The 14792-nt window shown below is 32.5% G+C and overlaps 2 protein-coding genes across 7 annotated transcripts; both read right to left on the bottom strand.

The window, feature by feature from the left end:
- Positions 1 to 28: 28 nt before the first annotated feature.
- On the bottom strand, positions 29 to 4975 carry LOC105110214 (zinc metalloproteinase-like protein). 3 transcript variants are annotated; one of them, XM_011005183.1, is made up of 11 exons: positions 4868 to 4975; positions 3963 to 4211; positions 3168 to 3377; positions 2691 to 2771; positions 2521 to 2607; positions 2314 to 2409; positions 2177 to 2230; positions 904 to 2078; positions 636 to 684; positions 496 to 535; positions 29 to 390 (listed from the first exon to the last, which is right to left on the bottom strand). In XM_011005183.1, the coding sequence occupies exons 1-11, from the start codon at positions 4922 to 4924 to the stop codon at positions 242 to 244; spliced, it is 2247 nt and encodes a 748-aa protein (XP_011003485.1). In that variant the 5' UTR covers positions 4925 to 4975; the 3' UTR covers positions 29 to 241. The 3 variants fall into 3 exon arrangements, with proteins under 3 accessions (XP_011003485.1, XP_011003486.1, XP_011003487.1); XM_011005184.1 differs by lacking the exon at positions 4868 to 4975 and adding an exon at positions 4717 to 4846; XM_011005185.1 differs by lacking the exon at positions 4868 to 4975 and adding an exon at positions 4700 to 4833.
- A 4063-nt stretch (positions 4976 to 9038) lies between these two features.
- On the bottom strand, positions 9039 to 12457 carry LPXB (lipid-A-disaccharide synthase B). Of its 4 annotated transcripts, none has more exons than XM_011005180.1 (8): positions 12019 to 12457; positions 11827 to 11926; positions 11651 to 11756; positions 11332 to 11555; positions 10982 to 11060; positions 10439 to 10692; positions 9584 to 9810; positions 9039 to 9433 (listed from the first exon to the last, which is right to left on the bottom strand). In XM_011005180.1, the coding sequence occupies exons 1-8, from the start codon at positions 12321 to 12323 to the stop codon at positions 9250 to 9252; spliced, it is 1479 nt and encodes a 492-aa protein (XP_011003482.1). In that variant the 5' UTR covers positions 12324 to 12457; the 3' UTR covers positions 9039 to 9249. The 4 variants fall into 4 exon arrangements, with proteins under 4 accessions (XP_011003482.1, XP_011003481.1, XP_011003483.1 ...); XM_011005179.1 differs by having other exon boundaries at positions 10439 to 10695; positions 12019 to 12456; XM_011005181.1 differs by having other exon boundaries at positions 10439 to 10677; positions 12019 to 12455.
- Positions 12458 to 14792: the final 2335 nt, after the last annotated feature.

The following is a 14792-nucleotide window of genomic DNA, read 5'->3' as shown; positions in this document are numbered from 1 at the left end:
TTTAAATGAAGATGAAAGAAGACAATTCGGTGAAAGATCCATAAAATCGTTCCAGCATTAAGTTCTGGCCTCGGTAACTTCCATGGGGGCTTTATTCACAATTTATGTCGCTTGGAAATCCAGAGTACAATCCTGGAGGTAATTTTGATACACACAACACACAAATTTATACAGGGTATCCCCAACAATCTGGGTTTATTCAGTATCATTCTTCTTGCACAGATCCACACTTATTTGACTTCTAGGCCATGCATGCTTCAAGGGTTGACTTGGCAAGCCACAGCAAGCCTGGATCATTCCGCTTCAGCACTAGGTAAGTATCAGCCTTCCCAGTTTCATCATAACTAACTTCCTCACTGAATCCAACCACATGAACAATTTCCACCGCAGCTGTAAATCATGAGAAACAGACAACCAACAAATAAATGTCAGCGAAGATGACTCTCTCCAACGTTATCTATCCATCCATGTGCACATTGTAAGAAAGAAACAAACCTTGGTGACTGGCAACATTTTTCTGGATTATGGGATTAGCCTAAAATGTACAACAAATAGTGATCAAGGGATTAGACAAAGGAACCAAAGCAAAATTCAAAGAATTATCGGGAAAGACATTTGGGTAACACTGAATGAACCTTTCTGAGTCTTTTGAATTTCGACTGATCTGGGTGTTCGATCACATTCCTGCCAGAAGTTAAAACTGATTTCAGCCTTTATTACGACATAAAGATAAAACAATAATCATGATGGAAATGGAAAATCAGTGAATCAAAAGTGTTCTATGATCATGCAAGTTGACTCATAGCTATACTACTGTGCAGGTATGTAACAAATAAGGATAAAGCGTAATGCGATATACCTACGGTCCTAACTGTACAAAAGAGAACAACCAAATAAAAATACCTAATTATCTTAAGAAGAGTTTGCAAAGCTGCTGTTGCTTCTGTGGACTTCAATTCAGCTCTCAGTGTCTCAGTAGCCTTCTGTAGGCGGCTGCAGATAACACTAACAGGATCTTGGATTCTCCGTAGTTCTTCATCATCTGGATCTGGTTCATCAATTTGCATCCTAGATACTTCATGTGACACTGCTAAATCATCATCGGGATTGGGCTCAGCCTGAACAACCTTATTTGTTTCAGATTCATCAGGATCAGGTTCTTTATAAGCTTTTTTTAGATGGAACTGGTCTTCAATGCTTCCGGTTACTAGAGAATCATCAGGATCAGGTTCATCAATGGTTTTGTCAGGGCGAATATCTCCATTCAGGATGTCCATCACCTCATGGTAATTACCTTGAGAATCATCAGGATCAGGTTCGTCAATGGTTTTGTCAGGGCAAGTCCCACCATTCAGGATGTCCATCGCCTCATGCTGATTACCTTGAGAATCATCAGGATCAGGTTCATCAATGGTTTTGTCAGGGCAAAGGCAAATCCCACCATTCAGGATGTCCATCACCACATGGTGATTACCTTGAGAATCATCAGGATCAGGTTCATCAACGGTTTTGTCAGGGTAAATCCCAATATCTAGGATGTCCATTGCCTCATGGTGATTACCTTGAGAATCATCAGGATCAGGTTCATCAATGTTTTTGTCAGGGCGAATCCCACCATTCAAGAGGTCCATCACCTCATGGTCATTACCTTGAGAATCATCAGGATCAGGTTCGTTCTTGTTTTGATTGAAAGGATGTTCATCAGGAACAGGCTGATGGTGAGGTTTCCACAAAGATTTATCTAGATTTTCAATATCTAACTTTCCTTTTTCTACCTGACCCTTGACATCAGGTTCTTTATGCATGTTAAAAATTGAATCATCTGGGTCAGGTTCTTCATGCACTTCAGAGGCTCCCAAACTGTTGGAAGAGGCATCTGCTAAACGGTGATAAGCAGCAGCCACAGAAGATGCACGGGCACCGGCCAGTTGATTAGACACGTTTCCCCCGAGCTTAACAGAGGAGCTTCTACTGTCTGAAACATAGAAGTCTTCGCTGTACTGGTCTTGATGATTGACTCCACTCAAGGTATGCCCCCTTGATTTAGTCCAATCTAAACTAGCAGCTTCTTGGTTAAGCTGGCCCAAAAAACACACCAATTTTAGACAACAATATGTTGAACTTAACCATTCATCATGCAACAATAATAAACAAGTGTATGGATACACATTTGTACCTGTTTATCCAAAGCATAAAAGTTCGCATCATGTTCTGAGTACAGCATGTGAGCCTGAGATGAAAATAAGAACAAAAATAACTCAATAACAATAATCTCAAAACTCGAGGAAAAACAAATATGATTATAAAGCTTACAAGTTCATGCAGAAGAGTTTTCTTGATGCTTTCATATTTCCTGAAACCCTTGAGGTCATCAGTTCGAAGACGGAGAGATATCTCCTCTCCAAGATCCTGCAATGCCAAAACAGGAGTCAACAAGGAAAGAAGAAACCAAAATGACAAAAGAAAGTAAAACAGTGACACCAGTCAATATATTTTCATACGCTTCGAGGAGGACATTACCTTATTGAAACCAAGAATGCATTTGGGACTCACACCAACATAACCAACTGGGGCCATCTCAGTCATAATTCCTACGCGCCAACGATGCTTTTGGAAATGATCATTCAAAAGTTAATTGTTAGGAATGTTAAGTAATGGTGTTTAATTTGAAAAGATGCATCCAACAGTACCTTGTTCATTATAGCAACAATTCCAGGATCCGCAGCAAGCATATGCATCCTTTTCAAAGCCTCTGAAGCAGGGGGGTTCAGCTGAAGATAAGCAAAAACAAGGGAAATCAATGATAGTTTATTTTTCCATAAAACCAAGTCTTGGAATACCGACAGATTCAGAATGTAATGTTCCGTGCATTCCATATATGCTGTTCTAGTGCACAAGTTCAAACACCTAGCAGCTAGAATCAATAACAAGTCTTTGCTGTTAGAGAAATTCACAGAATCTCTAGGAAAGTACTGGATCATATTTTAATCATGATACTTTCATCTAAAATACTATAACATAGGATATTATGATGCCAAAATTCAGTATAAGTGACACAATTCATTCCTCCTTTGCCTATATTTTATCCATGATATATAATGCATAATTGGAAATCTAATAATTTCTTTAAATTGAAATGCAAAAGTAACTGGCACATTTAAATGCACCTCAACTCCAGGAATTTGAAGTGTGCGAAAATCACAAAAGATATAAGGTCCTTGTGGAAGTTTAAGCAAACCAAAAGGTTTCTCTGACATTCGCTGCCTCATTCTCTTTTCCTCTTCATCAAATCCAGCGATCCTCAGGTCAACCTTGGCATTTTGTAGAACTTTATCAACTTCATCTTCAGACACTCCCAACATTCTGATAAACTTTCCCTGAAATTAAGCACCGACATAATTAGAAGACTTGATACAATAGTTTTGGCATATGCAAAGAAAGTAACCATTAATTAAGCAAAGATGTGATCAGTACTAAATGTTCACTCTAAAGCTTTATTTGCCACCTTATAATTAATTCGCTACATTGCTTGCGACCTTTTTAACAAAATACATTATGATCAGGTCAGTCCTAGATAAAAATACATTATGTACGCAAAATTGTTGTTCAGATAACAAGGCCGATTAGCATGTTCCACCACACAAATGTGGCAAAACCAACCAGGAAAACAGCAGTAAAGTGATAACAGCTATAAACTACATCATATATCATAAATGTATTCTACAAACACCCATTTATTTAAAGACCTATGATTGAAAAGCTAAGCTATATAGGATCAGATTACAAGTAAAATCCATTAAAGCATCAGATTTATAAACTACATTCAGACTGTTTCTTTCACATCCAAACATGTTTAAAGTTCAGTAAAAGCACACTTACAAAATAGCATGTACATGGAAAATTAGTCATATTTGCCCCCCCACAAAAAAAAAAACAGAGAGAGAGAGAGTAGGAGATGATACCTCCATAATGGAAGCTTCTTGCAAGCTGAGCTGTGAGTGTTCATCCGAGAAAGGAAACAGCAGCTTTGAGCTTTTGTTAGAAAATCGCGGAACAATAAGTCTCATGGTATCTGCCCTGATATCTGTCAACTTCTGAAGTTCATCCCCTAGATCCTTGACAGAAGCATCAGTGTTCATTCCCACAATAAATTTGTTCCCCCGCCATATAACTGTTACTTTAAACATAATTTCGGCCATTCTGGTGTTTTGCTGCAGAAAGAAAATTTTAGGTAAGACAGAATCTTCTTAACCATGCATTGCCAACAAATTTTCACGTAAAGTGACATACTTGTTTACGAGTTCCATAAGTGACACTAATTCTTAACCAAAAGTTCATTAAAAACCTCAACCAGACCTAAACTAAGTTCAGTAACCATATAAAAAAAGAAGATAACATGCTGCAGAATTTATAACATAACTGCTTCGACAGAAACAGAAACATAAACATATTCGAACCTAGCGATTATCAAATGGTCAATAATCAAATAAGTGTATAAACAATAGCATAAACAAACAGGAACTAATATCTGAGATTTCGGATTTTCTGCAAGAAACCAACAAAGACACAAAAACACAGAAAGCACTACCTAAAAAACCGGAAAAGCCCACATCAAAATCTCCAACTTCAAAACAATTAAGACTGCCCCACAAGATCTAATTACGAAAAGATACAAAAAAAAGAAGAAGAAGCTACAAACTTTAAATAAAATTTAACCAGGGCTGGCGTGCAAGAAAGCATGGTTGAAATCAGTTCAACATCATTTCCAAAGCTGATAAAACCTTGGTGATTCTTGAAGAAAATGAGGCAATTAGCAGGTATTGAACATAACCCAGATTGGGAATTTAGTAAAAGATTCAATCTTTACCTCTTGGAGTGTATTGTTAGGTGGTGGATTTTCTCTTTCAGCGTTGTAAGCGTTCATAGCCAGATAAAATCAAAAAACAAAAACAATATATATATATATATATAGACGGCGTACGCGTTCACAAGCGAGGATCCTCTTAAAGTAAGCGTCCTCTTATAATTTATTTTTACTTTCTTGCGTATGTGCTGTCGCATGGCATGGTTGGAGAAAAATCCAGAACTATGGGTTTGTTCGAAAACCGAACAATTTGTAATATATATATATATATTGGTATTGCAGAGTAATTTTTAATTAAAAATATATTAAAATGATATTTTTTAAAATTTTATTTTATTATTTTTAATATCATTACATTATAGTCATTAAAAAATAATTGCAAAAAAATTTAATTTGATAGTTTTTCATACAAAAAATAATTTGAAAAGAACTTTAAAAAATAAAAATAAACACAATGGTAAATAAATACTTATTCTTTATTATTATTATTATTATTTTTAAAAATGTTAGATAAATACATGTGGGCCTAGACCAAACCTCAACGTCAAGTATTTTATTTATTTTTGTGAAATAAGCGGATAACGTGTTGTTAGTAACAATTTGTAGACCACTATAAATGATTGAAAAATCAAGGTAAATTTTTTTATTATCTCATAACTTAATTTTTAATATTTTTAATTAAAAAAACCCATTAAGCATTGTAAGAATCTAAATTAGCTGATTTATAATTTTAAAATACTTTTTTATCACACTAAAACTAAAAAATAAAAATAAATTCAAAAAATCTTGACACCCCAACCTATTTTTTATGGAATTTGTAATAGATAAAACTACCACAATAATTTTTATCATAAAAAATAATCTAATTTTTTTTTATCATGATTAATTTTTTTATTTTTTTATGATTGAAATGTAGCTAGTTAAATTCCTTTTCTATTATCTTTATTTGACAACTTTTTCTCATCTCCAGAACTTAAATACTGAAACATGATTAAAATAAAGTTTGAGAATTGAAAGGTAAAACATAAAACTATAGGGACCAAATGTGAAAAAATTTAAAAACTTAAAGGACCAAGTTGTATTTTCACACATCCTAAGAACAATGTAAAAATCACATTATTCCCCTACAATGACGTCCAAAATGCGCTTGAAAGTGGAGAACATGAAATCTCCTTTCTTTTTTTCTATAGTACAAAAAAATTTCAATCAATTTATACATCAATCAATTTTTTTTTCTTTCAAGTCATATTAAATTCCTAAGAACGCACATGATTGTTATTACGTCTACTCCACTATTAAAATAACAATGTACTTCTATCTGTATTAGGAAATCAAGAAAAAAAAAAGCTGAAAAAATAAAATACCCTAAATCATAAAATAATAAAAAATAATTTATATGAATGTAGGTTATAAAAAAGAAATATGATGTATAATATAATATAGTTATTATCCATAAAAAAATTAATAACTAATTCATTTGGATATTTAGATATATATAATCATTTTATATTAAAAGGTTAAGAAATAATATATGTGGATGTAGACTATATATAATTATTTCAATAAAAAAAATATATAATTATTTTAATAAAAAATATAAGAAACAATTTATATTAATATAGGTTATAAAAAAAAGATATTTGAGGCTGAGTATTTATAAAATAATTTTAAATTTTTAGGATTTATTAAAAAATATTTAAAAAAGTTACATCACTAGAATTTCAAGTTAACTTAGTGGATTGCCTGAATTTTTATAATTTAAAACCTGATAAAAAATTTTAAGTAAATCTTTATTGTCAGGAATACGACTTGGTATTCTTCTCAACTTATTTTTTGGTATCATAAATATATATATATATATTTTTTTGAACCTGCAAGATTGGACGGGGCTATAGGAACCACTCAATAGACAGGTTTAGCTAGCAGGATGTAAACACTAGGTAGGTGTTTAATATATTGAATACTTTTTCTTTCTCTGAACTTTAGATATTTAAATTTTTTTCTCGATCAATGAAATTTTATATGAAATGTTGGTAGATTTTCCTATAATAATTTATTTTAAAAATAAAAAACTTGTGAGTTAGTTATCCTGGAATGGAACTGGTGTCCTGTGAATGGGCAGCTTATGAACCGGCTATCCTGGTATGGAACTGATGCCTTATGAATGGACAACTTATGAGCCAGTTATCCTGGTATAAAACTAGTGCTGGTGGTTTAGCTGTGCTGGTATGGAACTATTACTGATAGTCCAGTTGTACTGGTTTGAAACTGAAGTTCTATGATGTGGATAGATTTAAATTTTGGATTATTGATTTGTGAATAGTACTTGAAAAATGACAGCAAATGTGAAAAATTGTAAGTAACTAATATATATATATATATGTTAATGCAAGTGTAAATGCTCTATATTTTTTAAATGATTATGCAGGTTCATCTCAATATCACGTCTCCTAGTAGTTTTAGAGTTTATTTCTTTTACTAGTAAATCTTTTGTGTATGTAAATTATTGATAATAACATTTCTATCTATATATTTTGAAGATTATAATGTTGGGCATGTATGAATTTAAATGGACTAGCTTATTTAACTTGTACTTTTTTATGTAAATATTTTCTAATTATAATGGTGATATATATATATATATATATGCCCGCATGTGGAGGAAAGAAAGCTCGTAATTTTTCAACAAGAAGAAGAAGAATACGATAGAAAGTCGTATAGCAATTTTCAGTAAAATATTTTTATTTCATAGCCAAAATATGAAGTATTCACCCCTAACTTGTATTAAGCCTCGGTGCTATTCTCAGTATACATCAAAGATGGGAACCGTTTAATCTGTTACCTTAAAGACAAAAGTAAGTTCTTAAATTAGCAGTAGGAAGAAATTGAACCATTTTCGATACTAAATATGCAGCTTGTTTTTTTACACATGGGATGAACAGAAGTAGTGTAATTACTGAGTAGCGACTCCATACCCACACATTAAACAAAAGAGTTCTAGACTTCTAGGAATAGAAAAGAAAACAAACTTGTAGGTCCTGCGGGGTGGCTGGTTCCATAAGATTTGAAGCTTGGAAGAAGCCATGATCTCTCTCTTCGTAGTGTGCGTGTGTTTGTATGTGTGTGACAGAGAAGCTTTTGGTCTACTGTATAACATTGTTAACAATTTGGTCGTTCATCTTTGCAAGGCACAAGACGACTTCATGGAAAATGCATGGTAGTTGGATTATCTTTATTGGATATGATACAATATGTCGTGTGTTGAAAGTAAAAACAAAAAATAATAATAATAAACAAACAAAGAGAGAGAAAGAGAGCAAATTTGAAAGCTCCATCATGCAAGCAAAACCTATCATAGATTTGAAAGTTAGTTTGATGATAACTTAATACATTGCTTATAGGTAACATTATTATATTTATATAAATATATATTCTTTATTATTAATAAAAATTTAATTTATTATAAATAGTAAATTATTCTTTTTATTTTTTAGAGGTTGTTTATTAGTTATAAAAACTATAAAAATATATAATTAGAGGTAACACTATAAATATAACAATTACTCTCTTCCAAATAATAGTTTAAAATTTTGTTTATGAATAATTTGTGTAAATTACTATTAGAGACCATGAATGACTTATTAATAACAATTTATCCTTTAAAAAATTATTTAAAATAAAGAAAGATAAGATTCTTAAACAATGCTAAATCTCAATAAGATCTTAAAGACTCTAAAATAATTTTATTTTAGTTGTGTACATGATATTCAAAAATCCTATATTGAATATACTATAAGTTTCATTATTGAATAAATATGATATTGACAAAATTAATTAATACTGGTTTTCAGCATGCATAAACTCGGGCCAGGCAAAGGTTTTAAAAACACTAAGTACTTTCTAATTTGAGTTAAGTCCAATTTGAATTATGGTTTACAATCCTGAATAACATGTTTAAATTATTGTAATTGTTTTTTAAAGTATTTTTTATTCAATTAATTGTTTTTTAAAGTATTTTTTATTTAAGAAAGTATATTAATAATATTTTTTTATTTCTAAAAATTATTTTTGAAATCAGCACATCAAAATAATTAAAAAACATCAAAAACATATTAATTAAAAAAATATAATTTTTTTTCAAAAAGTGATGAAACGGAGTGCCAAACACATCTGATTGCCTGAATTTGCAATATTGAAAATTTGAAATTAATGTGTGTGCATGGAACCTAAAAAACACACTGTATATTTCAGAGTGAAGACTGACCATGAAATTTATCCTAGAAGTTTCACATTCAAAATAACAAGTTCAGCTTAAAACTACTCCATGACTTCAGCCACTTGCTCGACATTTTAAACTTGAACAACAATGTTCGGTAAACTAATCCTCATGATTTTACATGGCTTAGGATAGTGGATGATGCTATCATACTTGGGGTGCAATTTGGAAATTTCCATTCCATCTGTTCTTCCAAGTTGTTTATAATTCTTTCCGAAGGAAACAGAAGTTTTATTACATTTTCGGCAGCAACAATCTGTTCTTCTTGGAGTCTCTTGTTATGCATTAGTTTCCTGAAATGAGGCATATTATCCTGAAGTTACAAATATAGTTGAGAACCATCTTCACAGAAGATCATGTTACACAGGCTTTGCTATTTTTTAGATCCAGTTAGTCATTAGGAAAATAGAAGTATCAATATCCATAGAGGAATGAGATCTTACATAAGCAATGAGGCTAGATTTGTAGGTGTGCATGCTTGAAAGAGAGCCTCAGGGATTATAGCTGAATCTGTGAGAATGTTGGGAAGAGAAATGTAAGGTATCTTTGCTTTATATTGAATGTACCATTCAGTTAGGATATGGGCTCGATAGGCAACAACACATGGTAAGCGTGCAAGCTGCAACTCCATCGCCACTGTTCCTGAAGTACACAATGCAATCCTGCTGGCCTGCAAGACATTCAATTCAGTTCCAACAACGAGGCTTTAAGGGTGTTATCACATAATGGGAATGAAATAATTTATACATATTCCACCTATCAAATGTAGGCTCTTCAAATTTATGGAGATTTAGGATCGAACTCAAGGTGCAAACTGAACATTGGGAAGGAAAAAAAATAAAAAACCTACCAAAATTATCTTGATCTTGAATACACCAAAAGAGAAATTAGATACCCTCTTTTAGATCCTAATTGGGGCCAAAATTCTAATAAAAACACAAAAAAAAGAAGAAGCTGTATATAAGATGTGGCACTATTAACCACAATCAAGTTTCCCTAAGTCTCCTGGCAGTGCCCACCCTCTTTCAGTACTGTACAATGTTTAAATCCGACTCCTCGGCATACTCCCACTAATAACTAGGCCAATTTATGCCAGATTGACTCCTCCTCTCCTCCATTTCTTATTTCAACCATGACAGTGAGATCAATTAGGAACTGGCAATCCTTTAGTTATGTGACAAGGAAACTATGCAAGCAATCCATTTTCACCAACAGCTGCAATCCCTTATGTTTCCTAAGTCATAGATTTCTGATTCAACTATGAATGCTTTCTGTATGAGAAGAGCAGAAGAGCTTACACTGAACGCATCATATTTCAGGTGTTGATGTCCCCCAGGAATCAGTATAGCAGGCACAGGCCACTTATGAATGACTCCATCAATGTAATTCTCTACATGCTGATTAGGAGCCACATGGATCACGGTAATTAATTCAGGAATGGAGTCTTTTAACTGATCAAAAGTGTGTGCAAAGATGGAAAGCATCCGAATGACCTCTTGCAATCTGCTTCCAGGAAGCAAGGAAATGACCGCAGCACCTTCCAAAGATGCAACTTCTGAGGTGTTAAAACAGGCTTCAATTTCAAAATTTAGAGAGCAGCTCCCAAGTAATAATTAAGAAGATATAGCAGACATTACAATTTTTCAATCACCTATAGAAGGATAAAGTGAAGATGCATATCCAAGAACAAAGCTTGACCATGATGTTGATTATTGATCAAGATCTATTAGTTAACTATCATGTATACCATAATGGCATAATAACAAGAAGCATTGTTCAATGTGAAGTAGAACAATACTTTTGAAATACAGGAAATTAGACCATTCATCACAACGTATTACCTGAAGATAATGCATATTTCCTTCGGAAATCTTCAGAATTTCCTTCTATCTTAAGGTCATGTGGTGAGGCTTGCTTTCCCTAAACATGATAAATGTTAGAACGTCAACAAGAAAAGTAAATTATAATCGGAAACATCCAGAACAAATCATTAAGTAATCATTTCAGACAGCATGGGCAATTGGTAGATGAATGCACAAGATATGCTCTCTTAACTAGCATATTTTTGGAACAATAAACATGTTATCTCTCTTAACTTTCGCAGGAAACTCAAAGACGTGTAATTAAATATGTTATCTCTATTAAAGAGTTAAACCAGATTACATTCCGAGGTTTGAAGATTAATCCATACCAAATTAAATTCAACAATGTCTTCCAGGACAGGATGGCCCACAAAGGTTGCATCTAATCCATTTAACTTGCAAACTGCTTCCTCATTAGGGAGTATGCATAAGATGTGATCCACGAAATTAGCCAGGCCTTTGAGCCTTGCTTCTCCCCCTTTCCACGCCCAAAACGAAGGAGCCACATAATGAAAATGCAGAGGACCATTCAATTCTTGCCAACCATATCTAGCTGCAAAAATCATTTCCCCATTTTCCTACAACATTTGCATCACATAAGCAACAAACAAGTATAGAAGCCAACACTGAGAGGCTAGTTCATGTTACCTCGCAACTGCTTTAGAAGACGAAAAGAAAACCCCTTGGAATCCACAGTTACAACAACATGAGGCTGAAACAAAATTGCACCCTCAATTGTTTCCTTCAACCTTACCTGAAAGTTTACAGTAACGCTCAATTCCAATTAACATAGACTCAAGTAAGTAAACAAAATGACTACTCACTCTGAACTTGTTAAGATGTGGTAACAATTCCCACATCCCCATCACTGAAATATCCTCCATAGGGAACAAAGATTCCAATCCTTCCTTGGACATCCTGGGCCTTTTAAAAAAAAGAAAGTAACACTCTCAATTTCTGACAATGCAAATAGAAGTTAATAATGGGAGTGAAGAAACGTTCTCGTGGTTGCTTACCCTCCAACGCCAGAAAAACGAATGGGAAGAGGAGAGAGCTTCTTCAAAGAAGCCATAAGGCGAGAAGCAATAGCGTCTCCTGAAACCTCGCCAGCAACCATGAACACTCTCAGTTCTCCATCTTTATCCCCCATGTCTACTACAGTTCTGCTCCGAACAGAAAAAGATCTTCTAAGGAGGCTCGAGAAACCCATTTCCCCCCCATTTTTTATATCTCTGATGGTTCTTAGCAGCATTTTTAACATCGATTGGGCATCAGTGTCAATAGAAGGCGAGAAGCAAGCAGAGACAGGGAGTTCATTCATGACAAATAGGGTAAGCGGGTGTACTGTTTCGTTCCATGCCTGTTGGATTATGGACTTTGGCCCTGATTTGTGTGGATTGAGCACTGGAGCCTCTTCATGGGGGCCTAAATCTCAGAGGTTAGTGTTTTGGTCTCATCCCTTGATAAAGTATAGTTTAGGGACCTAAATTAGAACTGGCGAGCACTTGGGTATCAGTGCATGGTCTTTTCTAAAAATAAAAAAAAAAGAAAAAGAAAAAAAGACTGCCGTTTCTTGGCTGACGTGTAGCCGCTGTTTCGGCTGCCAAAGAAAAGCACTTGACGTGTGGCCGCTGTTTCAATGATTTTTTCATTATTACTTTGAGACCACAATTATTTCTAGCCAAGCTTTATATATATATAAAGCATCCTTGTATCCCTAAAAAAATAAATATATAAGTTAAGGGAGTGGTAGTGTTAGCTTTTAAAAAGTATACAAAAATATCCAAGTTAGAAAAAAAAAGCTTAAGTATTTATTTGGAATTATTTTTCAATAGTATTTCATGAGGATGTTTTTTTTTAAAATTTTTGTTTGTGTTCTTCAATCGTTTTTAATGTATTTATATTAAAAATATTTTAAAAAATAATAATAATTATTCTTTTAAGAGGCGTTTGTTTATGCGGTGGAGGATGCGTTTAAAGGAAAACACAGGAGCCAAATGTTTGATAAAGAAAAAACCACTAAATACTGTTCATGGACCCCATTATTTTCTGCATTGGTAACGCAGGATAGGAAGAAGCAGCCAAAGGCTGCTTTCACATGTGTCCCACTTGTTTCCGTAAATAATTAAGTTTTCATTCTTTACGGGCTCTACATGGTAAGAAATTAAAACTAACAGAAAATGCATGGATGCCTCACCGAATAAAATAATTTATGTCAATGCCAAGCCATCACTAACTTTTTTCTTATAAATGATGATTATAGCCATGTTTAGATTATGGTTAAATTATAATTATTTTGTTATTTTTAAAAATAAAAATTAAATTAAATTGTTATATATTAATATCAAAAATAAATTTTATAAAATAAAAAAATATTATTTTAAAACATAACTACTAACCTATTTGACCCAGTAAAATAAAATAAAATAAAATGTTTTTTTAATTGTATTTTATTTAAAAAAATTAGTGTTTAGTATTAGTTAATGATTGTAGTACTTATCGAATGTATTTTATATATAAAGAAATTGTAGATAATTTAATAGAATAATAAAAAATATTTTATAAAAAATATTATTTGTTTCATGATGTAATAGCAGTAGTTAAATCTATAATATTTAAATTAAAAATCATCAATATTAATATATATTTTTTTAAATTATTTTATAACTCTAATTTTAAAAATATTCTTAACTAAATACATTAAATTACTTCTTATTCAACTTTAATTTCAATTATAATTTTAATCAAATATTTATTTATAAAATAATTTTTTTAAAATCATAACTATAACAATTACTACAATACTACGTCTTGATGGGTCATTGAATCATGCAAATAGTGTTCCATCAACGAGGGACTTCATGGAAGCCACCTTGAGCTCACTTGCAGAGGAGGGCAAGGGAGTCCATCATAGAGGTGCCATGCCACTTGCCAAGCCCTCGTATTAAAGTGGACACTTGCGTACACCGTGATGACGACGAGAACTGCTCCTACAAACGAGTGCAGCTGCGTCAGCAAAGTTCATAAATGGAGCACCTCATTGGAACTAAACTCACCGCCGGGAAGTTTTTATTGCTTTCCACGTCACTTTAAATGGAGCTTGTCTTATCCTCAATAAATATTCCAACAACCGTCTACTTCTTTTCCTCTAGGCCGAGTTCATGCTGCTCCCCCTTTAATGCTCGAGATGACTGTTTCTGTTCTAGATTACGGGAGATCTTTTCTACATTGCGGGAGAGATTGTGCATTAAACTATTTCTTATTTAAAAATATATTAAAATAATATTTGAAATTAAATTAAAGGGGATTGCAGACTTAATCAGATGCATCATCAATAAATTTGGAATGTTCATGTTCGCTTCAACTACCCTCCATTGATACCTGAGTAATGCTGTACATTGTCTAGCTACTAAATTTGGAAACGTGGCCGATTACATAAAAACACTAACTTGTTTATTTGTTATAAAATATTTTTTTAAAAAGTAATTTTTATAAAAAAATAAATTATTTTTTAATATTTAATAATACCATAAATAATATATTAGAAAATATTTTACTAGTTATACTATAAACAAATAAGTTGAAAAATCATTTATTAATTTTTTTTAAGTTTATTTAACATGTATAGAGCATTAAATATAACTATCAAATAACTTACAATAATAAAAAAAAAGATATACAAAATGTAATGATGGCAAAAAAAATTATTATACCATATTTTTATATATAGTTTATTTTATAAAATGGAACTATACGATATACAAAATGTAATGATGGCAAAAAAAATTAT

Source organism: Populus euphratica, unplaced genomic scaffold (genome assembly GCF_000495115.2).
Source record: "Populus euphratica unplaced genomic scaffold, PopEup_1.0 scaffold244.1, whole genome shotgun sequence".
NCBI classification, from domain to species: Eukaryota; Viridiplantae; Streptophyta; class Magnoliopsida; order Malpighiales; family Salicaceae; genus Populus; species Populus euphratica.
The sequence above is the reverse complement of the archived record's forward strand: the minus strand, read 5'-3'. Positions and strand labels throughout refer to the sequence as shown.